The sequence below is a fragment of the Grampus griseus genome (assembly GCF_964374135.1).
Source record: "Grampus griseus genome assembly, chromosome: 15".
Classification (NCBI taxonomy): domain Eukaryota; kingdom Metazoa; phylum Chordata; class Mammalia; order Artiodactyla; family Delphinidae; genus Grampus; species Grampus griseus.
In genome coordinates this window covers 15,192,555-15,220,520 of record NC_139009.1, presented here as the reverse complement: position 1 = coordinate 15,220,520, position 27,966 = coordinate 15,192,555, and the positions used below count along the sequence as shown (strand labels likewise).

Sequence of the window (27,966 nt, the reverse complement as noted above, 5' to 3'; positions counted from 1 at the left end):
ATGGATAACTAATAAGAACCTGCTGTATAAGATAATAGATAAAATAAAATTCAAAAAAAAATTGGAACTACCTATTAAAGCTGCACGTGTGCAACCATATGACCCCATATTTCTACTTCGAGGTGATATAGTCAACAGAAATACACGCACACATGCACAAGAGACGTGTGTAAAAATATTATAACAGCATATTTGTAATAACAACACAAATATCTGTCAGTAAAATAAATTGTGTTATGTTCTTACAGTGGAAAACTGTATAGCAAAGATAGTGAGCTATTGCTACATGTATCAGCATGGTTAGATGTTATAAACAATGTTGAGTGAAGCAAGTAAAATACAAAAACATACTGCATGATTACGTTTACATAAAGTTCATTAACAGACAAAAATTAACTATGATATTAAGGGATAAGTATTAGTCTGCTCGAACTGCCATAACAAAATGCCATAGACTGGATGGCTTAAACAACTGACATGTATTTTCTCACAGTTCTGGAGATTGGAAGTCCAAGATCAGCATGCCAGCATGGTCAGTTTCCAGTGAAACTTCTTCCTGGCTTGTAGATGGCCACCTTCTGTCTGTGTGTTCGCCAGACCTCTTCTCTGTGTGTTCTTGGGATGAGAGTAAGCTCTCAGGTGTCTGTCCTTATAAGGATACTAATACTATCCATTAGGGCCCCACTCTTATGACCTTATATAACCGGAATTACCTCTCTCTACATGCAGTCACCTTGGGAGTTAGGGCTTCGTCATATCAATTTGGGCGTGACACAGTTCAGTCTATAGCAGCATGATAAGCATTAATATAAAGCAAAATAAGGAAGTGATTATAGTATTAAGGAATGATAAGTATTGATATAAAGAAAAGTAAGAAAATCAGTATAGAGATTACCTAAGATGTGAGCAGAGGAAGGGGTTGTGATGGGAAGATGCCATGCTGGCAATGTCTTCTTTCTTGACCCACACAGCTGTTCATTTTATAAATTATTTGTTAAATTGAACATTTATGTTTCATATGCTTTTCTGTATGTTATACTTAACAATTTAAAACAATTTAAAAAGTAAAAAAAGTTTTTTAAAGTTTTTTTTAAAGTAAAAAAAAAAGGTTTTTTTTAAAGTCCATTCTCATTTCCTGTTCTACAATCTGTTAACATTGATGTGCTGTTCCATTTATGTTATCCTATTATTAATATGGATTATACTTAACTATTTTGACTTTTCTGATCCCCACATAAATTATTTTTATATATTAATTTTTTAATATTAATATGGTAAATAATGGTAAATTTTAAATGTTTTAGCGATGCTCTTTTCATCTGGTGTATTATTAAAATATATTTCATGATATTCTGATGAGTTGAAATGATATTTTTGTCCTTAAACATTTTCCCACATAGGTAGAAATTCCCAGCTTCCTTTGTCCCTGGCCTACACTTTATTGAGGTTGAATCAGTTGCTAAAAATATATTTGGTCCTATGAAAGATTATCTTTGGCTGGTAAGATTAAGGAATAGAGGAGCTTTTCAAAAGTGAACTATCTCCAAATATAATCAATAAAAGAAATTCTGACTAGAAATGGAGTCTTTTATGTAGCTTTATTCTCTTTTGACATCATTAGTCAGTCAAGTTGGTATAACTACTGAAATGGTACATTCATTTCTACTTTCAGCAATCCTTCAAAGGGATTGTGAGTTGCCGTCACAATCAATAACTTATCTAGGAATCTGATTTCCTCCTCACCCTGAAAATTAACCCCAGCAACTTAAGGGGCATCCTTATATCCTACCCAGGTTGGTTGAGGGCTGAGAAGGCAGTGGGTGGTACTTCTTCTCAGTCTGAATAGATTGTTAGCCATATTATAAAACCCAGTCCTTTGTAGATACTATATAGAAGAAACAATAAAGCAATGACTTATCCCTTAAGAAAACGTCTCATCAAAGTGTGTTTTTTTTTTTTTTATTATTGTAGGTAATTCGCTCTTTTCTGCTCTTTCCAACAATTGAGCGAATGTCCGAGTCACCCAGAGGCAAGCTTGCCACTCCACTTTTGTGCTGGTTTCGATATGCTTTCTATGTTCCTGGCTACTTACTACTTAAACCGTGGCCTGAGAAAATCAAATCCTTGGTGATCAGAATGCTCCTTCGAAGGATGAACCTACAGAGCGAATTTTCGTTTCTGAATATGTTGGAACCGTTCTGCCTCAGTAAGCACATTTTAAAATGTATATGTTTATTCTTGTATCAGAAAGTGTTAAGAGAATAATCTCAGACAGTGGATGAGTATCAAGCAAGGAATTATTTGTTGTATTTTTCTCCCAAAAGTTTAAAACTAGAAATAAAAAGAAAATAGTGGGGGGTATTCTAAATGACAGAAAAGCCTCATCAAGCTTTAATTTTAAACCTTATCCTTCTGATTCTCCACTCTAGCTACAGGATGATGAGAAAGAATTCTTCTGTATCGAGTATATATGGAGTCCTTACAGGAATCCAGGGTGTGCCCTGTTAAGCTCAGTGTGTGAACTTTGCAAAAATCAGCCCAAAGAAATCAGGCCTAATATTCCCATAGAGTGAACAGGCTATGATTTTACTTTGCTCTTTAAAAGTTTTTGGAGAAGTTTGAGTTATAAAACTAGTAATAAATAATAGTCATGGTAATGTAACACTGGATGCGTTACTGATTATGGTTTCTGAATGTGCCAGGGAATGTTTTTGCTACTTTACTTCTTGGCTTCAAATGCTGTTTTTAAATGTAATTTATCTGTTTAGTTAATACTAATTTATATATTTACAAATGATTTTAATAATAAAATATGCTACTTTCTTAATCCATAAAATGGGATAATAATATCCCATACCTCAAAAAATTATTATAGGATTAAATGTGGTAATATATGCAAAGTGTCTATCTAGTATTTTATTTATAATAAGTCTCCAATGAATGATATAACAACAGTTGCAGCAGCAGCAGCTAATAGCTGCTGTTCTAAGCTTTAACCTGTAGTCCTCAGAAGAACTAATAAGGTTTACGTATTATTATTGTCCCCATTTTACAGATAAAGATACTGAGGTTCAGAGAAGTTACGTGATTTGCCCGAAGTCACACAACTAGTGGGTAGTGTTCGAACTCCAGCAATATGCCACGGTGTTAAACTTCCTTTTACCATAGCTGCTGCTATTATTGTCTCTTTGCTCCTTTCAGTCATAAAAGCAGGACTCCTGAGTAAAGTTTACCATGCTCACCTACGTCGAGTGCCATGAGATCATGTGCATAGTGAATCCAGAAGCAAGTCACAGCCCTGCCTTTAGAATTGTACAGCTACAGATTGTATGGGAGGTGTTTTTCTAAATATGTAGCAAGAAGCAGTCATCACAAATACAAAGTTCAATATATTTTCTGTATTTGTGGATTTTAATGCTCTCCCCAACTCTCATTCTTTGTTATAGGCTTAGCATAGTAGCAGCAGAAGATGAGATAGGGAGTAGGGAAGCAAGGCTCAGGACAGTCATAAAAATCACGAAACGTTGAAGTTGGAGATGTCCCTTGAAGACCTTCTGGTCCAGCCCCTTATTTTTCCCTCATAGAAGAGAAAGAAATGGCCTAGTAAGTGAAAATGGCACTGACTACAAGTCAGAAACCCTCAACTCTCATTTTGGTTTTGCCTCAGACTCCCTCTGCGGCCTCAATTTAGTCCCTTCCCCTCTCTGGTTCTCAGTCATTGATCAAATCAAGAGTTAGACTGGACACATTTGGAAATTGAGATCAAATGGAAATCACTTGAAATTCTGGCAAACATATATAAAACTACTCCACGTATACTTCAATAAGTCATTACAGTTTACAAGGTTTTTTTTTTTCCCCTTCTTTAATCTTTTTCTTTTTACCCTTAGAAAGGATTTTAAAAAAGCATTCTCTAGTTAAGGAATCCATTTTCCTCCAAGGACTTCTGCTTCCAGGAAGATGAAATAGATGTATTCGTCTCCCTGTTTCTCCTACTAAGTGCTAAAAATCCTGCATATTATATGTAAAACAAATATAAGACTCTGAAAGGTGGAGAAAAAGCAGACTATGTAGGGACTTTGGGACCCACAGAGCAACACAGTGGTAAGTTCCCTGGGTTTTCTTTTTACCACATGTATCCTAGACTTGGAGCCAGTGACCCAGAAATACCAATGGGTGTGGATTTTTAAAAAGCCCTGAAAAAAGCCTGCACTCTGTAGCCAGAGGACCAGGAAAATGACAGCCTTTCTAAAAGAAACTTTTGGATAATGACTGCCCTAATCTAGCCATGCACCATAGTAAAAACCGTGGCCTTATCCCTACCCAAATCAGCAAAGGCCAAGTGGGAGGCCTGGACTTTACCCCACACCCAACAGTAATGAGGCACACCTCTCCTTCCTCACTAGCGTGGTGTCCAGAAGAGGCTGGTTGGAGAAGCAGGACTTTCACCACTGCCCAGCAGTAATGAGGCCACTACCACCACCACTCCTAGGAGATCAGTGGGGATCATATGGGAAAAGCAGTAAGGCAATTCTGCCTCTCCTGGCTGGGATGGTAATAATGGAAGCCTAGTGGGGAGTCAGAATTCCTACCCATGCCCAGCAATAATGAGGAGCCCCTCCACCCCTTGGTTGTCAATAGAAACCAAATGGAGAACCTGGATTTCTGCCTCACCTGGCAGTAGTGAGGTGGCACTTCTCCTTCCCCACTTCCCTTGCTGAAGAAGTGTCAGGGAAAAAAACCCAAAAAAACCCCACCTAAAATAGAAAGTTTAAATAAGATCAGGAGTATCATAATATCCCATTGTCCTTGTTTTAGTTAAAAATCACTTGTCATACCAAAAACCCAGAAAATCTCAATTTGAATGGAAGAAGATAATAAATGCCAATACCAAATGACAGAGATATTAGAATTTTCTGACAAAGATTTTAAAGCAGTCATTATAAAATACTTCAATGAGCAATTAATAAACATGTTGGAAAAAATGAAAAAAAAAGTCTCAGGAAAGAGAAGATTTAAAGAAAAACTGAATGGAAAATTTAGAACTGAAAAATATAATAGCCAAATTAAAAACTCAGTGTTTGAGCTCAACAATAAAATGGAGCAGACAGAGGAAAGAACCAGGGAACATAAAGATATAACAATAAAAATAGGAACTTCCCAAATTTGGTAAAAGACATAAACCTACAAAATTCAAGAAGCTAGATGAACTCCAAATAAGTAAACCCAAAGAAATCCACACCAAGACACATAAACATTTGAAAACGAAAATAAGGAAAATATCTTGAAAGCAGCCAGAGAGAAATGATACATATTTATAGAGGAAAATCTATTTGAGTGACAACTACTTTCTCTTCAGAATCTATAGAGGCCAAAAGAAATGGCATATATTTCAAGTGTAAATAGAACAGAACCATCAATACAGAATTCTATATCCAGCAAAAATGTGCTTCAGGAAGGAAGAGAAAATTAAGACACTCTCCAATGAAGGGAAACTAAAGGAATTTGTAACTATCAGACCTATCCTAAAAGAATACCTATAGGAAGTTCTCTAAACTGAAAATAAATGATCAAAGAAGGAATCTTGAAACGTTTAGAAAGGAAAGAACAGAAAGAAAAAATGTGGGTAATTACATTTTTCCTTCTCCTCTTGAGATTTCTAAATTATGTTTAACAGTTGAAGCAAAAATTATAACATTGATATGATCTAAGTGTATACAGAAGTATTTAAGGCAATTATATTATAAATAGGGGAGGGTAAAATAACATAAAGGGAAGTAATATACTTCTGTACTTCACTTGAACTGGTAAAATGTCAACACCAGTAAACTGTATTAAGTTACATATCTAATGTAATACCTAGAATGACCACTTTAAAATCTATAAAAATAGACATACTCCAAAACACTATAGGTAAATCAAAATAGAATTCTAAAACATTTATTAAAAAATATAGGAAGGCCAGAGAAAGAACACAGAGAAATAGAAAACAGACAACCATCAGAAAACAGATAATAAAATGGCATACAGGCTCTAACATACCAATAATTACATTAAATGTAAATGGTCAAAATATACCAATTAAAAGATAAAGATTGACAAAGTGGATTAAAAAACAGAACCTAAGTATATACTGTCTTTAGAAAACTTGGTTAAAATATAATCGTATAGGTAGACTGAAAGTAAAAGAATGGGCAAAGATACATCATGCAAACATTAATCAAAAGGAACTAGTAATGACTATATTAATATCAGATAAAGTGAACTTCATAGCAAAGAAAATTACCAAGAACATAGAGTGACAGTACATAATAATAACAATGAAAGGTTCAATTTACCAAGGAGTCATAGCAATTCTAAATGTGTATGCATGAAACAAGTGAGTGGCAAAATATATGAAGCAAAAACTGATAGAACTGAAAGGAGTAATGGACAAATGCACAATTATAGGTGGACGCTTAAACACCCCTCTCTCAACAATCAGCCAAATGATAGAACAGAAAAAATTAGCAAGGATATACATAAATTAGCAACAGTATCAACCAACAGGATTTAATAGACATTTATAGAACACTCCACCCAAAACATCTGGGTTTCTGATAGGCATTAGATAGGGAAATATTTTCTAAACCCAAATCAGCACATGGGATATAAGAAAGTTTTATTTGTTTTTCTATATATATTTAGTGACTATGTAACACATCACATATGACATATGACGTGTTTAATGTTTTTTCATTAAAATGGGTACTTATATAAAGATTTTTTTTCAATTTTTCTACAACAGAATTGTAAACACCCTCTTGAAGAAGTAGGCTCCATAGGCTGCACTTGAGAGAAGGGAATCTTCCTTTCAGCTGCAGTGATTGACCTCTTACTGAGTCTTCCTGGAGCTGCAAGTGCAGGCATCAAGGAGCAAGACAGTTTGGGCATAGGACACAGTCCCCTCCCTGACTCAAGGCAACCAGAGCCTTCCAGCTGCATTGTTGCTTGGGGAACCCTGGGACTTCTTTCTCATAGTAGAGTTATACTGTGTGCAAAATAGACTTTTAGACCAGACTAAACACTCAGCCACATTGCTTTATCTCTGTTCCAAACAACCAACTTGCAAACAAACTTTTGGAGCACAGCCCTTATGTTTCTGACATCCTTTCCTTCTCTGATTTTCTCTTCTCTTCCTTCTGGATCTGCCTTTCTGATATCCAAGTAACTAGTACTTCAGTAGTCTCTTTTGTTTCCCCATTACCCACCCTGTCTGTATAACCTTGGGTAAAGAGAAAGGAGGCAAGAATTACCTGTCTTCTTGCTGCTTTGTGTTCTTGGTTTATTCTCTGCATGGGAACTTAGTTCAGTCTCCTAGTAGTGACCATAGGCTAACCCTTAAGCAAGCATTGCAATCATCCTAGCCGGCCTCTTTATACCTCTCCCCTTTGGGTCCCGTGTCGCCCCTGCCTCCTCTTGCAACAGCTACCACAGAACCTGCCTTTACCCAGGCTTGCCCTGGCCATGCCTCTAGTGATTCCTGTTCCCTTGCTTGTGACAAATGCAAGAAGGCCCCTGCGGAGAGGGACTGATACTCATCAGATAAGACCCTGGCCCTTGCGGATGATTAGTGCGCTCCTCCCGAGCTTATATCCCATGAATGGTGAAGGGTAATCGATACTCAAACCAGTCACTTGAGTTGGTGACATGATTTTCATGTTACACAAAGAGAGGGGTCATTAGGGGAAAGGAATACCAGGTCTGAGATCATTTTCAGTGGTCAAATCTATGCCGTCCGGACCTTCCTCCTCCAGACCTGCTTCTCTGTGGCTTGACTGTCATCCAGACAATGACCTTTAGCGTACCAGTTTGACTTTTAGGAGGACTTGGGGTGTTTTCACATTATGTAATGTCTGTGCTTCAGCAGAAATCTTATGGAAACAAATGGAGGAAGTTTGCCAGTCCAAGTAGTGGATAATAAATCCTGACCTATCTGGATAGAAACTGATTTTCTGTATCCTTTAGTTTATACACATATTTTTTTATTGTAGTAAGGTCTGAAAAATTCAAGGAACCAAATTATTCAAGTATTTCAAATGCTGTTGTCCTTTTGGCAGAAATGGTGCTTCTTAGAGGCTGAGATGCTATGTGTTAGCCTTCTTCAGCAGACTGAGTGAAACATCCTTTCCTATCCAGCATTCAGGATAGAGGAGCCCTAATTCAATTAGGGTACTTCATAAACTTTACCACAGTGTTCATTAGATCAATTGATATAACTAGATTGTTTTGAATGTTATTTTTAAAGAAAATATATGGTTTTTTTCTTTAATTTTAAATCTGGAATATTTGCTACTACACATTTTCTTTAGAATAGATGTTCTTCTGTTTCATGAGAAATAAATTTTTGAGGGAGACAGCTGAATTGGATTTTCTGATCAAAGCTAAAAGCAAATATATTTTAGCTTAGCAGTATCACAGGTCAAGATAATTAATGTTAAAAAATATTCTAGGGTCTTTTTGTTAGGCCAAATTGATGTTTTAATTCCTTTCAGTTACCTAACTAGAAAAACATAGTGCAGACAAAGGGCATTCCTGGTAGATTATGTTACTTCTGTTGCATACATTCTTGTAAAAGACACTTTCATAATCTTTCCTTTCCTTAATCAAATATGGAAATAACTTTTAAAAACATATACAGTGATATGAAATGAACAGAACTATTCAATGAACTGACACATAAGCTTCACTAAAAAATCACAAATTTCTTCTCAGCATATTTTTGACTTAATCCCAGAATAATATTTTGAATAAGACAAAACCAGACTGCCATGTTACCTATTCTCTCATTTATGTGTGTAGCTTAGGAAAATCCATTTATAAAAGCCAACTTCAGCTTTAGTTATTCATGAAAGTTTAGCGTAAAATTCAGCAATGAAGGAAAAGATTTTGTGTGTGTGTGGTCAGTATCAGGATTTAGGGCAAAAGGTGATTAGATACAGTACTAGAATATCATCTCTGGTTTAGAAGTAAATGACTCAGTGAAGGTTTTATTATTTTTTTCTATAGAAATTTATATATATCTTTAAATTATCTGCCACTCTAAAAGTTGTATTATTTTTTAAAAAATCATACACCTTGAGTTGTGTGTTTCACTTTGGTGAACTCAATATCACATAGATAAGACTATCTGTTTGCAGACTAAATCAGTGGTTATAATAATGAAGGTCTTGGCTTATGGAGGAACACGTGAATAGTAAACATTACTCCAAATTACGCAGAAATTTTAGAATGGGAGAATTACTTTTTTAGATCTGGTTTTTACATTGTTAAAAGCCACAATTGGCACAAATAGAAACTGTAGAAAACGATCGGGGAAAAAAATAAAGACCTACCGAAGAACTGGCCCTTGTAAGACTTCATCTGGGTTTCTGAGCATGTGTAATCCTGCTTAACTTCTGACAAACTCTCCTGGTTTATGCTTCTTGATTGCCTAGCCTGAACTTTGCCTGAGCAGCTCTGGACAGAACTCTGCTGGAGCGTGGGATACTCACATCTCCAGGACTATCCAGTTTCACAGTCTGTCCTCGGCCCCAAGAATTTTGCTACCATGCAGCCCTGCTTGGCTCGCACCTAACTCCTCTACATTTGGTAACATCTTGCCAGCCTCAGGACCAGTTAGAAGATGTGCTAGGAGGGGCTATCCTTGGAACGGCTTTTTTGCAGTCAGCTCCTACCTCTTCCCTCCTATAGGGAGGATCTAGTATGTATAGATAAAGATTGATGCCACCCTCCTCCCCTACTCAGGTACCAGAATCTGATAGGAAGTTGACAACAACATCAACCCCTGTTAACCAAAAACACCCAGAAAATCGAGAGACCCCATTTTTATTTGCTTTTATTAGCTAAGACTGAATTTGGCTACAGATAACAGAAAACTAAATTACAGTGGCCTAAACAGATAGGGATCTATTGATATTTTTCTCATGCACCAAGAAATATAAAGGGGAGAGTCCAGAGATGAATAGTATCTCAACAGTGCCATCAACGATGTGCGTTCTTTCTGGATTTCCACTCTGTCCTCAGCACATTTATCCTCATGCTCGTCATCTTGTGATCACATGATGACTTCTACTCTAGGCCTCATGCCTGACATTCAGATGGAATTAAGGAAAATGGGGCAAAAGCAGAGGCTTATTCCTGATGAGGCTTTGGCTTATGTAGGAAGAGAAGTCCTCCCCCAGGAACCTTGCCTCTCCATTGCCTCTAGTAGCCAACACTAGGCCATATCCCTAGCTATAAGGGATGTGGAAAAGCCATATGTTTTGACTTTCCCATGTCTCTAGTCAAGGAAATGAGGGGGTTTGTATTGGCTTTTGGGTAGGTACTAGTATTTACTACATCCCTACTTCAAGATGGTCTTGGACCTACCTACCTACCCATCTTCCATGGACCTACCAAACACCTAGCTAGTAACTCCATCCATACTAGTTAACTAGTAACCTAGACAGTTAACTCCATCCTCTTCACCATAACTAAAGTCCACCACATCCATGCCCCCTCCAGAATGTCTTTGGGCTTCTCAAGCCCTGACAAGACCACCTCAGACTGGGGTCTGCAGTTTATTTATGGGAGACCCTCTTGGAAGCACGTCTAGATGCACCTATCCACAGGAGAGCCTGTCTTGGTTCCCGTGATTATTAGTAGTACCCTTATTATTTTAAAGAGAATTTAAATGAAAACTTTTTGCTGTTTACCTCTATTTGTGTGCTTCCTAGTGGCTTCTGTCCTCAGCCACCCTCCCATCATGGAGGTAAATATACCAAACCCTCTTTCTAATCCAGCAAATCTTGTAAGGAGCATTTTTTTAAGAGACTGGTTTTTTTCTTCTAAACCTTATGGCATACTTTGGACATACAGAACCTAACAGCCATTTTAAAGAATATTAAAGTGACTAGAAATAATATCTTGGTCAGAACAGACCAGGAGTAACAATAACATTTTACACTGCAGTGTACACACCCATGTATGGGAGATTTCCTACCTCCAAATTTCACCTGCCCTAATTAAACTGTGCCCAGTTCAAGTAATTCCCTTTGCTTCAGCACCATCAATCCTCCCTCCCCAATATAAAGGCAAAACTGAACAAACTGGGGCATTCTACTGTGAAACTGTGCTAATGGCATTGGATCACATGCCACCAAAACAGCAGGGCAACTTGGCTTCCAACCCCCAAGTTCTACTTCAGAAAACTGTTCGTACATCTCCCCCAGACCTCCTATTGTATCATTCATTGTGGTTTTTCTTCCCTCTGCATTTTCCCTCACTGCTATGGCCAGTGCTTTATGTGGCCTAGTCTGGGGCCAGTCTCAACAGAAGCTCTTAGATTGCCACTCTTGCCTGCAATGATTTGTCCCAGTTTTATACGAGTATCTGCCAGCTTGGCTTACCATGTCAGTGTTCTGGCCTCTCTTGTGATGTCAGCTCTTGCACCACTTCAAGGAAGGCAGCAGGTATTTCCTCCTGACCTGTTTCCCTCCTACGCCCACAAATAAGGAAAACACTGGCCGAGTCCCTTCCCATTTATTTTATTTAACAGCCCTTAACTCACAGCTGCCATGAACCAAGCACTTGCATAATCACTGGAGAGAACAATAAATGAAATATAGCTGCTGCTATATTTATATATATATATATATATTTATATAGCATGGTAGGGGAGATAAATGTGAAGAATTTTAGCATATCACACTTAAGACTGTTATAAATACAGATACAGGTCAGGAATGGTACCAAGAAAAGGAGAAATTAGTTCTATCTAGATAAGTAAGGGAGAAGACAAATGAATTTGGACTTGAAGATCAGTTGGGAATTTTCCAGACAGACAAAATGGCATCAAGATAGGTGATTGAGTTAAACAGAAGGCAGCCTTCTATTGTAGATTATGTGTACTTGGAGAATTTAGTGGTACCATTTAGCCTGGGAGATGAATGTCTTATTGGTCTTCCAACTTTAGCCCTCACTCATTTCGTTCCTCAGCCACTCCACTGGGAGTTGATGTCCTGTAGTGATCTTTAAACGCTAAGCAGATTTCAGAAGATGATGGTAGCAAGTAAAATAGAACATTAGACTCAGTGAGGTTTTTATTACACCTGTATTTAGATTTTTAAGGAAATAAAAGTAAATAAGTACCATTCTTCTAAACCATTCTCTTCCCTTCGTGTTTTGTTTCCATTACTCCTGCTACTAGATATTTCCTTCACTGTGGTGCTTGAAACTGAATTCTGCTAGGTTTCCAGGAATGCTGTTGATAGTCATTGCCAGGAGAAATGTGTTTTCCCCTTAGGAAATTACACTTCTATTTAGTATTATTGTTTTTGGCCACTGTGCTGTGTTATGAGCTTTTTTTTTTTTTTTTTTTTTTTGCGGTACGCGGGCCTCTCACTGTTGTGGCCTCTCCCGTTGTGGAGCACAGGCTCCGGACGCACAGGCTCAGCGGCCATGGCTCACGGGCCCAGCCGTTGCGCGGCATGTGGGATCCTCCCGGACCGGGGCACGAACCCGTGTCCCCGGCATCGGCAGGCGGACTCTCAACCACTGTGCCACCAGGGAAGCCCTATGAGCATTTTTGAGGAAAGAAAAAGATAATTGCTTCCTTGGAGCAATTACTGGAAATGAAACTGGTATTCTACTTTCTAAAAACAACAAAAAAGTACACTTAGATGGGAAACTACCAGGAAAAACAAGAATAAGAATAAAGGTGAGGTGAGGTACATTCCCTGATGAAAAATTTACTTTTAGAAATGTAAGATTCCTTACAAGTTTTTTGAATATTTATATTTTTTCCAATTCAAGAATAACACTACAGAAAAGTGCTTAAGATGTAAATGTTTACCTCCATGAATTATCAGAAAGCAAGCTCCCATATAACTCCCTCCCAGCTCAAGGATCACCATTGCCTGGATCTCAGAAGCCTCTTTTATACCCCTGCATATCCCACAATCCACTTCTGAGCTCATTCAGGTTGTTGGCAGAATCCAGTTCATGTGGCTTTTTGACTGCAGTCCCCATTTTCCTGCTGGCTGTCAGCCAGGGGTCCCTCTCAGCTCCTGGAGGTCAGTCACTTTCAGGTCCTTTTCACATGAGCTCCATTTTCAAACCAACAGTGGTGCATTTAATCCTTCTAGTGCCTTGAATCTGTGACTTCTTCTGCCACTAGCCAGAGAGAACTCAAATTTTGAAGGACTCGTGTGATCAGGGTAGGTCCACTGGGATAATCTCCCTTAAAGTCGTCTCAACTTTATAACATAACCTAGTCATGGGAGTAATATGTCATCATACTCACAGGTTTCACCCACACTCAGAAGGGAGAGATTGTAAAGGGCAAGGAGTATTTGTGTCATCTGGGAATTCTGCCTACCACAGACCACCTGTTTTCTGCTGCTCTGAAATGCTACCTTTGTCAAAAATTAAATATCTATATATGTGTAGTCATTTGTGGAAGAATTTATTTAAAATCAATATTATTTCTTCCTTAAATGTTTGGTAGAGTGGACCAATGAATTCATCTTGCCCTCGAGTTTTCTTTGTGCAGAGGCTTTAAATTACAAATTTAATTTCTTTAATAGATATAAGACGATTGAGGTTATCTATTTATTGTTAAGTAAGCTTCAAATTTGTGTCTTTGGGCAGACTGGCTGTTTCATCTAAGTTATTGAATTTCATGACATAAAGTTGTCCACAAAATTACTTGATTATCCTTTTGATGTCTGTATTATCTGAAGGGTTGTCATTTCTCTTTCCTGATACTGGTAATGTTTTATGTCTTCTCACATTTTTTTCCTGATCAGTCTGCCTAAAGATTTATCAGTTATTGAACTTAATTTTAGTTCCATTTAGTTTCTCAATTGTTTTTCTGGTCTCTATTTCATTAATTCCTGCTGTGAACTTTATTATTTACTTTATTCTGCCTACTGACTGGAGTCAGACCAAATATCTTTCATATCAATATACGTGAGTATGTTAAGTCCCTTTATTTAAGAGAGAGAGACTTTAAATTTTGTTTTTAAAGAAATCTACTTATGATTTCAAGAGACATAACATATGACAAAAGATTAAAAATAAAAGACAAATAGGCAGATGATGCCAAAAAGAAAGCAAAGTAACAATAATAACACCAATCAAAGTAGAATTCAAGGCACAAAGAATCAAATGAAAATTTGTGTAGCAGTACCAGAAAATCACATCAATTCATGTTATCTCTGGCGTTCTTCCTTTTTCTCAGTTATTTGACATCTCGAAAATGAGGGTCACTCTGCTCATTCCACAGTCAGTATAATAGAACTAACCCTCATAAGCAACTCCTAAAGATCACTTAAACCTGTTTTAAAATAAACAGTCTTTTTAGTTGTGTCCTTTTTAAAAAATTATCGAGATGGTTTCGTGTTCATAACTATGTGTGGTTTCCCTAGTATACATGATTTATCTGTCAAAATTTGTGATTCTAATCCTTAAATCATAAAAATGCCTTGATCAGGTATGATTACACACATCTGCTGTGGTATCTGACATTAGGCCATCATCCTGCTAACGTTGCTATTGAGAAAGCCAGGTGAGGGTGAGAGAGGTTCTTCCACAGGGCATGCTCTTGTTTCCAGAGACAGTGCATGTTGCTGACTCACATGCCTCTCTTGGCCTCACTAATATCTCACATCACATAGCATTTGGCAAAAGAAAAGAGTAAAACAGGAATATACTACAATTAATTTGACATTTGTGTTTGTTCTATATATTTTAACTGTTTGCCATTTTTTTTTTTTTTAATGTAGTTAATGCTGCCTACCTTGGGAGCCAAGAAATGATGGAGGTGGTGAAGAGAGACAATGAAACCATAAAGGAACATTTATCTAAGGTAATCACTTTAGTGCTACAAGGAGGTAAGTAGATGGGCAGCAATACTTACTGAGGATGAAAGGCTAGAGTTGGTTAGACTCTGTAAGACCTCATGGGTTTGTAAATTTCAGATCAAGTTCTACTTCTAGTTAACATTAAGGCAGTCCTTGAAAGTTGCATAGAAAGTAAGTAAAGCTGACTACATAGTTACTTAAATATGTTTTGCCACCTGTTTTTGTTGGGTTTATTTTTAGGATCGATACTTCTCTCTAGAGCTTTGTACTGAAAAGACTCTCAATAATATTTATGGAAGAAATGAGTTATATTAAAATATAAGTGAAACATTGGAAAAGAACTAACATGCCTATGATCTGATGATCCAGTGAGCCCGTCTCTCTTATTCTCCAATGCATTAGAGTAGGAATGCCCAGCTGACACCAAGGCGAGTTTTCTATACAAGCAGGTGCAGAAAGGCAACAATTGAAATATTTAGCATTTTTGAGTTGCTGCTGTAAGTGCTAGAATCTTAACACAGGCGTATTTGGAAGCACAGTTTCTGAAACTGTGAGGGGCCATGGTTTAGAATATGTCTAAGCACCCTAGAATTAAGGTGGCCCTGGTACTCCCATGGCATCATCTGTCTGTCTGTCCATACAGCTGTCTGTCTGTACAGCTGAATAGGATAGAGCTGTACCATCTAACACGGTAACCACTAGCCACATGTGGTTATTTGTGGCTACTCTGAATTGAGATGTGCCATGAGTGTAAAACACACATTGAATTTCAGAAACTTAGTACCGAAAAAATAAGTAAAATAGTTCATTAATATTTTTATATTGATTACCTGTTGAAATGATAATATTTTAGATACGTGGGGGTAAATAACATATATTATTAAAAGAAATTTCATTTGTTCCTTTATACTTTTTAAAATGCAGTTAGTAGAAGTTTTTAAATTACCAGTGTGCCTTTGTATTTCTGTTGGACTGTGCTAATATAGAGCTTTGCAGTCCAGTGCTGAACCGTGACATCTGCTGGATGCAATGAAACGAGCCCCACTGAGTGACCAACTCTTACAGGGCCCAGGAACCTACAATCTGCAAGTAAAATCTTAGATATCCTGCTGGGTTTAGAATCTCTTCATAAACTTTGAGACATTTGACTTAAACTTGCCTATAGTGTTAATTCATATTTCTATAACCTCCCAATACAATTATCTTAAAGCAAGAAATATATATGTTCTTAAAACAATATTTTTAGAATATCGATCTATCGTAGCTTCACCCAGAGAGGACTTTTGAAAGTGCCAGTCTGTGTTTGTCTTACGGCCATAGTGGTCATCATATTTCTAAAATAGCAGTTGGCCAGAGATTGAAATTTTGAAGACAGAGGAAACCCTCATTACCTGAATGGGGGAGGTTGGGGCCTCATAAGGACCCTCTTTCCAGGGCTTTCAACTGTTTCCACTCATTGACGTATGTGAAAATGCAAGAAAAACAGTATTTTATTTTTTAGTTAAATTATAAGTGAATTTGTTTCAAAGCTGTGCTTAAGTTCTCAAGGCTGGAAGTTCATAAAAACAACTCAGTTCCCAGTTAATAATAAGACTGGCAGATGCTCATTTCCAAAATTCACACTTGCTGAATGACTAGACCCGTCATGTGTCAAAGCCTGTCTTACCACCTGTGGAAGCCAGCTGCTGTAAAGTACTCATCATTCCTGGATTCTGTTTGTATGTTGTGCTCAGAAGGAGGTCAAAGGAAGGTGCTAACTTATTCCTGTCCTAAGTTAAATCCATATGCAAGTGTAATCATTCCCAGATAGAGGGCTGCTCATGGTAACTGTGTCAGGACCGTACTTTACTGACACTTTTGTGGGAGAAATATGGGGGTATAATGGTAGATGGCAGGCATTTCAAGGTTAATATTAACACACGGTCACAGGACTAAACTTTTCCAACTACAGGGAATGGTTTTATTTTGTTTTTAAGATAACATGACACGTACTTGTGGAGTTTGGGAAAGCAAGGCATTGTTTAGTTTAATGATGCACAACTACCTGCGATTAATTGAATGTCCTTTCTACCAGCTAAGTTTGAACTCTCCACTAGAATAATACAATTCCAATTCCTAAGTGAAACGAGGTATAGAAAGACAAGAAGTTTATTGCAATTTTTTTGTTTCTGTAATGAAAAAAAATGGAAACATGCTGTAATTTAATATTGGTAAAAGTTGAATCAACATATGTCTCAGTCTGCTTGAGAAAGTAAGGACACTTAAAAGGGCACATAGTTCTAGCAAAATAGTGGGCATTTTCCCCTGCATTCCAAACAGCCCTGATAATTAGTCAGACTTGAAAATCAGTTCCCAAGACTAGACATATCCCTACTTTAAATATTCTAGTCAAAGATACTCTGTCTCATTTCTGCCCAAATACAAGCATTCAGAAACCTTGTGCCTCTCCAGGACTGTCCATTGTAAAGATGTTTTGAGCCACACATTTCGTTGCAAGAATCGTTAAATATATCTATTATTCAACTTTTAAAACAGTTCTGGAAAATGTATCTTTGTGCCATCCAGTCAGGAAGCCACAGGAGATTTAGTCTAAAAACAGTCATTCTACTACCACATGTGGATGGCTTTTGGATTCTTTCTCCTCCTCTAAGAAACTATTATATCATAATCAGCAGACTTTGGTTCTAAATTCAAATTTTTTACCACTGAATTTCCACATGAAGAGAACTTTTTATCTTCTTGAGGGAAATGTGCCTTTTTAACTCTGAAAAATCTCCGGAGCTGATTGTCTCCCTTCCTTCTTTCCAAGGTCTAGAGACTTTACAGTGTCAGACACTGCTGCAGCACTACATAAGGTTATTTCCCTTTCTTGAAGCAAATATGTCAGACTCAGTTGTTTCCAAAAGAATATAGTAGGGCCTGTGGCATCATAGGTTGTGTTCTTTCTTCACCTGACTAAATTCTACCTGTCCTTTAAGACTTGGCTCCATTGTCATCTTTTTTTTTTTCTTGTGCGGTACGCGGGCCTCTCACTGTTGTGGCCTCTCCCGTTGCGGAGCACAGGCTCCGGACGCGCAGGCTCAGCGGCCATGGCTCACGGGCCCAGCTGCTCCGCGGCACGTGGGATCCTCCCGGACCGGGGCACGAACTCATGTCCCCTGTACCGGCAGGTGGACTCTCAACCACTGCGCCACCAGGGAAGCCCTCCATTGTCGTCTTTAAGAGGGCTTCCCCAGCCCCTGGTTTTGGTTAGAAGTCCCTCCCCTCGGCTCCCATGGCTCCATATGTAAAGTTATCATATTGCATTTATCACACAGTATTTAAACAGTCGGTTTTCCCCTCTCACCCACCTTGAAGGTTTTTCTCATCTTGGTATCCCTGTGGCATAACACCATGCATGATACCTGGTGAACCATCAATAGATGTGTACTAGATGAACGGACAGGGACGCTGTTACAGATTCTAAGCCTTTTTGTGCCGTGGATCTCTCCAGCTGTGTCGTGTGTGGACTCCTTCTCAGAATAATTTTTTTAAGCGCATGAAATAAATACATGAGATTACCAAAAAAAAATTATATTGAAGTATAGTTATCAAAATATATTAAAAGCAAATTTGTGATATATAATTTGTGCATCTTTAACAAACTAAATAATGAGATATAATAGCAGTCAGAATTACTATTGTAAATATGTAGTGATATGCATAAACTTTTAGTTACTTAAAACAATTTTACTGTAATTTGAAATTTTCAGTAATTTTATAGATGACAAAAGATAGGTATTTCTAATATTCTGTGGTTTGTTGCCTGTGTTCATAATTGAAGGAAATACTAAATTATTGTTAGAGGTTAGCAAAAAAAATGATATATTCTTTTTCCCATCCAAGTTTACATTACTCCGCTCCCCTCAACTGCCACTGCATCTACCCATGAAACTGCGTGGACCTGTAGATCCCAGGTGAAGAAGTTGCTTTGAGGCACTAGAAAAGGTTAGGGAGTATGGTACTGTGGTTTGGTCACTGGCCTGAGAACAAGAAGCCATGATATGCTACACTAAAGAGACTATTTTGAGTTGTTAGGGAACCATTGAAGGATTTAAGGAAGGGGGTAATAATCAGGGTGATACTCAGAATGTTTGACAACCATATGACATAACCACTGACCCATCAGAACATATGCCGTCTGTGAACAGCCAGTTCAGAGGTGCCAGTTCGTATCAGTTAGTCCTAGGAATGTGGCTAGATTAACCAAAGAGAGGGATTATTTGGGGGGAAATGTGTATCAGAATGTTGGAAAAGAATGAAATTTGAAGTGGGAAAACTGTTTAGAAGACTTTTACAAGAACTAAGGCAGTGGAATTGGGGATAAAGAAGGGGTCGAATTTGGGAAGATTTAGGAAGTAGAATCAAAGACACTTAGTACCCATAGGATATGAGAGAATGGAGATGGAGTCTAAGGTTAGTTCTCTGTATTTGGATTTTGTAACAAGATAGGGAATATGGGAGAAGAAGCGCCAGCACGCTGTGGGAGCTGGTTGAGAAAGCAGTTCATTTTGGTACTTTTGTTTGAGATACCTGTGGGACATCCGGGGGACACGTGTCTGGCAGGTAGCTGGATATATGGGTGTGAAGCCTAGAAGAGGAATCTGGGCTGAATTTTGATTTGGGAATGATGAGGATATATTTGGAGTCATGAGCATGGAAATAGTAACCCAAGGAAGTATGTAGTATGAGGAGAGAATACATCTAAAGGTTGACCCTTGGGGAACACATTTAAAGGTTGGGAGGAAGGAGAGGAACTAATGAATAAGACGGAAATGGAGGGGGGGAGGGACGGGAATGAGAACCAGGATGGAATAAAGCAGAGTAAGAGAATCAACTGTGCATTTTCACCACGCCGGTCCCAGTCCTTCCGGGAGCCGCTGGGGTATGCTGTGCGTTATGAGGCACCTGGTGTGTCTGAGGCAAATAGGAGGTCAGCATTCCCATTCTGTCATTGTTCTCAGCTATAAGGGGATATAGTCTCATTCAAAGAAAAGTGAATTAGTGTTTGGTTTAGAAACTTGAAGTTTTCATTTAAAACTCACTTAGGAGGGAAATTCTAAACTGCCGTGACCATCCTTGGCCTAGGCTTATGGAAACAGCTGGTGTGTGCTACTGCCAGACCAAATCTGAACATCACTATCAGTCAACAGGGGTCTGAAATTGTTCCCAGCGAGAGCACATGAGACGCTGCTTTCTGATGAAGGTAGGCAGCGGTGGAAGGACTTCCTGCAAAGTGGTGCTGCCCCTGCCCCCAGAGGGCCAGCCTGGGGCCAACAGTGTGGTTGGGAAAGGGGCAGCGTGTCCTCAGGAACAGGGACCCCTCTGCTACGGCTCTCCCCATCCTGCTTAGCCCGCCTGAGCCCAGAGGCGCATGTTGCCTTTGGGAACAAACAAACCTTGCACAGTTGTTTGCAGATCTGGGCATGCAAATCCTTCGGACATGCACACATCCCGCTTAGTGGAGCATAGGATGTGCTCTCTGGACCAGCTAACCAAGACGGCCTTTCCGCCAACCTCGGTCTGAAACTGATGGTGTTAGTTCTGCCTGTTTAATTTAAAGCCTGTTCAGAATATCATAATCATCCTGGAAATAGATAGGTTTGTTTGTATCTCAATCATTTTGACCTTGAGAGCTTCATTTTAGGCACTCATTTGTGGCAGCATACCCTTGAGTTTTCTAGTGGAGCGTGATCGGGGAGCAGAATCTTCAGAGGTACAGCATGAGCTTCAAACTCCAGCTCCACCATTTGCTTACTTATGTGACCCTGGTTAATTTACTTGACCTCACTGTGTCTCCTTTCTTCATCAATAAAATGGTTTAATAATACTATCTATTCTCACGCAGTTGTTCCAAAACTATAATGCTATATGCAATTCATATAAAGACCTTGCAAGAGTGTCTGGCCATGTACTAAGCATTCAATAAAAGTTTATTATTACAAAGTTAGTTATATCCTAGATATGCCTCTGAGTACTTTAAAAAGACTTTGGCTATCTTTTCCTCCCCCTGCGCACCCCTTCAGATATTTTCATTCTTTAATGAAAGATTTTGGTAATATTAAATATGTAGCCAAGTGACCCTGGAATGCCCCAATCTCATTCTGGCCACTGCTTCCCATAAAATGCCTAAGGGAGATGTTGTATAGGAACAGCAGTGAAGGAAGACACAGTAGTACTTAAACTTTACCAGGACTTGGGCCCAGTACGGAGAATTCAGATGAGCTGGAATTGGCCATTTCTCTAAGTTAGTTAAGCAAGACCCTTCCCAGCACGTCTGCCAGTTTCCTGAGGCATATAACCAGGGAGAAACAGAAGCACAGGAGGATAAATTTGCTCCCAGTGCCTCATACTCTGCTGCCTCACCAGAGGAAGATAGATGCCTTGGGTCAGCTTCTCACTCCAGACCCAGGTAAGAAAGAGACGAAGCTAGTTACTCTGGAAGGAGCAGTGACTTACATTTGGGAATGAACAGGTTCTGGCCCTTTACACTTGGATCGTGCAGAAAGAAGAGAGCCCCACTTTGCAGGGCTTTTGATGCATGACTATTCCAGTTACTGGAGAGTAGCCCAGTCCCTAACCCGCTTGGACTTCCTACTCCTTTCGCACCCAATTCCCACTGCTCCCCTAGATGCCTTCAGGGGGAGCAGGGCTTGGTGCTTGTGAAGGATTGTGTGTTCACCTCTGTCCTCAGCCACTTTTTTTAATTTTTAGGGATTTTAGTTCCCTTTTTTAAAAAATAAATTTATTTTATTTTTGGCTGCCTTGGGTCTTCGTTGCTGCACGCAGGCTTTCTCTAGTTGCGGTGAGCGGGGACTACTCTTCCTTGCGGTGCACAGGCTTCTCATTGCAGTGGCTTCTCTTTTTGCGGAGCACAGGCTCTAGGTGCGCAGGCTTCATTAGTTGTGGCTCACGGGCTCTGGAGCGCAGGCTCAGTAGTTGTGGCACACAGGCTTAGTTGCTCTGCAGCATGTGGGATCTTCCTGGACCAGGGATCGAACCCGTGTCCCCTGCATTGGCAGGTGGATTCTTAACCACTGCACCACCAGGGAAGCCCTGATTCTCATTTTTTTAAGAATGGAAATTGAGCCAGTTCTAGATAAAAGAAAGAAAGGAAACAAGGTAAATCGGAAAATGAATTTTCTGAACTATCTCCCTTTCTTCAGCAGTTGTTCAAGTTCTTAAAAATGGTTGCTCAGAAAGGCTGCAGTGAACTGTTAAAGCTTTGTGACTGCTACCTCTCTGTTCCTGAGAGGGCTGGGATTTTCAAATAACTGAAAGGAGATGCTTATGTTACAGAATAGGTTTCCTTTAAGGTTGCAGGGTCGAGGCTTAAGTGTCTGACTTCGCGGGGAGGGTAGAAGCAGCAGCCTGTTGCTCCTGTCCAGCAATTCCTATGATGCCTGTAGTCCTAGTCAGCTACTGAATAGAAAGAAGTAATACAGATAGAGATTTTTTTTCCAGTTTTATTGAGATAGAATTGACACATAACATTGTATTAGTTTAAAGTGTACAACATAATGATTTAATACATGTATATATTGCCCAGTGATAATCACAAGTTTAATGAACATCTATCACCTCACTTAATTACAGTTTTTTTTTCTTGTGATGAGAACTTTTAATGTCTACTCTCTTAACGACTTTCAAATATTACAGTATAGTGTTAACTATAGTCACCATGCTGTATATTACATCCCCAGAACTTACTTATCTTATAACTGGAAGTTTATACCTTTTGACCACCTTCACCCGTTTCCTCCACCCCCTACCCCCTGCCACTAGTAACCACCAGTCTGTTTCTGTGAATTCGGTTTTTTGTTTTAGATTCCACATGTAAGTGAGATCATACAATATTTGTCTTTATTTGTTTGACTTCACTTAGCATAAAATACCTTCAGGGTCCATTCATGTTGTCGCAAATGGCAGGATTTCCTTCTTTTTTTATAGCTGAATAATATTTATTATCACCAGATAGAGACTTCTGTGTATGGCTTTTTTCATGTTTAATATTTTAAGATGTTGTTATATCATTGGAAGTGATTTTTGTTAGTTATTAGCTAAATCAAATATATAAACTTGTACCATAATGTGGTTTCTAATATGTCTTTTGTTCTTAAAATAAATCCTCTATTAGTAATGCATAAAAGCCAGCAACTCAGTGAATACGAAAACAAAGCTTTGTTGCATCAATCAGGGCAGAAGTCAGGTTTTCCTGCTTCTGGCTCCTACAGTACTTTGTTCGTACCTCTCTCTGCCTGTTGTGTTTAAGGGCCAGCTTGTACATGCCTGAGTTCTTCGCTACTCTGGAGCTTCTCCAGGGCAGAGCTGTCTTACTTCTGAATTTCAACCACTTAGCCATTGCCAGATGGGAGATAGGTTTAGAGTCATTTTGGGTGGAAATGCTGGGAATCTGCAGTTTCAGGAGCAAAAAGTTAAAAAAAAAAAAAGCCATTGGAAAAGACAACTGTGGCTGCTCTATGGGGGCAAGCTGCAGCAATTTGCAGGGACATTTTAACAGGGACATGTATCCTTAGGGGCAACTGAAGAGTTAAAGGAAAATATATCTGTGAGCACAGAGACTATCTGTGATAACTATGGTTATCACAGTAACCATAATTCCACCTTACTATAGAAGGTACACAGAGAAAAGCAAAATCCTGGGCAATTAAAACCTAGAATTGAGAAAATTAAATGTTGTGTTTAATAGAGAAACGATTACTTAACATAACAATTTGGAAATAGAATAATTTTCATCTCAATAATGTATACTCTTTATCAACTCTCATGCATATCAAAGCAAGTGCCAAGGAGAAATAAGCTATAGGAAATAATTTATTTTCTTGTAAACATTTGATTTAAACATCCTTCTGATAGCCTGAGATTCTTGGTTAACAATTCCAGTATTTCCATCACCCCTGTGGCATGCAGCACCCCAGAACTGTATACATCAACTTTGTGCATGTCGGTGATTGTCACATGCAGGTAGTTTTCATAACCAGTTTAAGACCTCTCAGTCTTCAGGTTTGTGTTTTCATACCATGGTTCAGTTTATTCTTAATTGTAAATAGTAGTAAAAGGTACTGATTAGGAATGCCATCTCTGGATTTATAACTCGGTTTTTCACTGGGTTATATTCACTAATTGTTTCAACTTAAGCAAGTTAGTCTCTCTAAGCCTAAGTTTTCTTTTCTGTAAAACAGGAATAAAATACCTTCCTCAGAATATTATTATAAGGACTCAGTGAACACAAAACTTAGCATAGAGCCTGGCAAATCATTCTCAGTTTTCATCAGGTCATCGTTATTTGTTGCGAATCATTTTTACATATCGACATAGTAGTAGTGTACACTCTTCACCACTACGCTTTGGTGTCCGATTATTTCTTTCTTTATACTTCACCTGTCCTTCCCCCTCCCCCACCACTACCACCACACACCCCATACTTTTCCAGTTTCCTGTTTCAGGTTACAGGTGCAGAGTCCTCTGTTCGGATCTATTGCCTGTGACTTATAATCTGTAGGGATCAGGAAGTATCTTGAGCCAGTATATTATGTAAAGGCAATAGAAATAACCACGTGTTTGACTTGTAAGCCAAGATTTTCTTACAGAGCCCTTCTTCTGAAGAAGAACTTAAATAAACAATACAAAACAAAACAAAAAGACCTTACCCCACTATCACTTAGAAATGTAACCAAATACAGCCCCCTCAAAATGATTACAGTGTGGAGGATTGAGAGGTGAAATCAGATGAACATATGGGAAACCTATGATCCTCACTGTTATGCCATCTTGAACACTGACATCACTTTGTGTTGAGGTTCCTAGCATATGCCTTGGGCAGCGCATGCCCCATAACTACCTGGACAGGACTTGTCTCTTGATACCTGAAGGTAGGGGTGGGTTCCTGTAATCCATATTTATTACTCCTGCTCAACTGTCTGATACCTTCATGCATGAGGGGAGGAATGGCGCTTCCCCAGTGCTCAGGCTTATCAAGCTGGATTTCTCAGTGGAGATGATTCCAGTTGTAATCGCCTCACTGAAAAGGAAACGCTCCATAGAAATCGTCTTTGAAGAGTTAGGCAGAAAGTAACAGCAGGTGCCACAGTGATGCTTTCCTCCTTGTCAAAGCAACTTCATTGGGAGAGGTCTTTCCTGCCTTGCTTTCCTTCTAGGTGACCCTTTTGTGTTAGGGTTTTTCATAAGACCTCACCACCGTAGCTTGTACTGGTGTGAGGACTCCCACAGTACCCTTCTCAGTGTCCTAGTGTCTTCGGGCAAGGGTGCAGTGGAGCAGAGGAACAGACCTGATGGACACGAGCCCAAGTCTGAATTTTGCATTTCTAGATTTCTCAACACTGTTTCATACTCTGAGGAAGTGTTGAACAGCTGTGCATAATGACTGTTCCAGATGCTATTTCCTAGATATAATTTAAAGGATTCTTGGTGCTAAGAGTAGGGAGTGGTTTAGAGAGAATCTAAAGTTATTAGCCCTATTGGTAGATCATTAATGCCTGCAGACAGCTTGTACTCCCAGCAGTATTACAAGGGGAAGCTGGCAGGGTGGTTGCTGAGGAATTCTGAGAAATTTATTTTTTCCACAACTGGCCAGAATAGTCACCCACTGGTTGTGAGGTTGCAGCATTTTAGAGCTACAGAGAGACCGGCACCAGGAAGAAGGAACCAGGCAACTGCCAGGCTCTCCTGTTCTCCAGGAATCAAGAGGAACTTCATACACTGCTGAGAGCCCTAGCAAGATGAAGTGTGGCTTGGGACCTTTGGCATGCCCAGAAATGGTTGTAGTGACAAAAACAGGAGAGTAGGAAGAGGAAATTCAGTGAGAAATCTGTGAGCCACAGATCCTTTGCAGCTTTCAAAACCAAAGCCCAGGTGAAAGCCAGAAAAATCCCTATGAAGTGTTTTGGAATAAGTCTACAACTCAAAGTTTATTTGTCAGTAATTGACTCTCTGGAGTACTACATTAAATATTCTCCTCTTTAAAGTGTTTTTTAATTAACCATCTCTTTAAATGTTGGTTACATCATAACATTACTGTAATAAAAGTTGGTATTTTTATAAGAGTGATCTCACCTGTCCGTATTCAGATAATGGATTTAATGATACAAGTAGAAAATTATCCAGTGGGCAATAACACGTATTTCCCATATCCTCCTCCCGCCTCTGCTTGATCCCCTCCAATCTCTTCGTCACTGCAGCTGGAGTAAGTTTCCTACCATACAGACTTAAATCACGTCACTTCATTGTGTGAAGTCTTTTGTTAGCTCCTGTGGACTTCAGAACAAGGTACCACCTCCTTAGTGGGGCACAGAGGCTGTTCATGATTTCATCTCTCTCCACCAGCTCTCCAGACTTATCTCCGATATTCCAGCCTTTTTTTAAAAATTTATTTATTTATTTATTTTCGGCTGTGTTGGGTCTTCGTTGCTGTGCGCAGGCTTTCTCTAGTTGCGGCGAGTGAGGGCTACTCTTGGTTGTGGTGCGTGGGCTTCTCATTGCGGTGGCTTCTCTTGTTGTGGAGCATGGGCTCTAGGCATGCAGGCTTCAGTAGTTATGGCGTGTGGGCTCAGTAGTTGTGGCGCACGGGATTAGTTGCTCCACAGCATGTGGGATCTTCCCAGACCAGGGCTCGAACCTGTGTCCCCTGCATTGGCAGGCGGATTCTTAAGCACTGCACCACCAGGGAAGCCCAGCCATTTTAAATTACTTCCAATTCCCAAGCGTGCCATGCTCCTTCATACTTTTTATTTGCTTGGTATACTCCCCACAGTGTGCTCCCCCAACTTGAAAACTCAACTTGGACATCAGTGCTCTAGGGAACCTTTCCTGCCCACTGGTTCCCACCCGATGCCCTTATCTGGGCTAATTATCTTGTGGACGTGGTGCCTCCAGTCCCTCCCTCCCCCAGAGACTGTCTTATTATCTGTTTTCCAGGTTCCTAATACAGAGTAGATGCTCAGTAAGTATTTGCTGAATAGATTAATGATTAAGTGTTTGAATGAGTGAACAAATTTGGTGTGTTATGGAAACTACAAGAGACTGTAACTAGCCACTTATGGCATAACTCTTTGTTTTCAGTGATAACAGATGTCAGGGGGGCCTTAAAATTTCGTTTTGGGGGGTTTTTGGTAGAAATTACCAGTATGTACCCTTCTGAATAGGATTTCACTTTTGTTGCGTTTTTTTTTTTTGTCAGAAATACAGAAGTAAAACATAGTTTTTCAGTGAAGAACAGCAGCTTAGAGCTAGACGTAGAGATAAAGATGTGTGTGTGTATACGCTTATAAATGTATATGTGTATATACACATAAATACACATACATACACATATATACATATTTATATATACATAGGTGGTGTATATATGCTTATGTGCCCATACATATGTACACATATGTGTGCATATGTACACATTTGTATGTGTATATACATATATGTGTATGCATGAACATGTGTGTGTGTGTGTATCAGAGATTGGTACAGATCAATAGTCAATAAGCGTCTTAGTGATGCCTCAAAGGAAGATCTGTCTCCATCCAGCCTGCTTGCTTTCACCTGAAGTAGGATTGTAACACCTTCCCACTGAATCAGCACACTCTCCTACTACCTGGAGCCTATTCCTAGAAATGTCATAGACACTCAGAGTTCTGATAACATTTCATCTGCTACATTAAGAAGCAGAGTCCATCTGATTCATCTTTGCATACATCCAACAAACATGTCCCATATGCCTACATGTGGCTGTATGAAAACTATTAAGTGCATAATGAATGGTTACTAGTTACTCAGTGATTATGTCTCAATAACTCTTCCTTGCCCTCATCGGCCATCTCTCCAGTGTCCATCTCAACCTCAACATACACAACTTTGCTGGCGAGTCCTTTTAGTGGATCATGGGTGATGTATCACACCAGGCTCTCCCTGCATGAGTTCCTTTCCATCAGATGCCAAGGTTTGCTCCCATAAACCATGAAAGCTCACTGCCTTGAGAGCCACTCTCCGGAGGGAGCCTTGGGACTCG

General features: G+C 39.2%; 1 protein-coding gene across 1 annotated transcript in view; it reads left to right on the top strand.

Moving 5' to 3' along the window:
• LDAH (lipid droplet associated hydrolase) overlaps positions 1-27,966 on the top strand; it is a 94,651-nt gene that overhangs the window by 64,080 nt on the left and 2,605 nt on the right. Inside the window, exons 5-6 of the mRNA XM_082671854.1 lie at positions 1,972-2,206; positions 14,808-14,890. Coding sequence (XP_082527980.1) covers positions 1,972-2,206; positions 14,808-14,890 — 318 coding nt within the window. The remainder of the gene's footprint in view (positions 1-1,971; positions 2,207-14,807; positions 14,891-27,966) is intronic.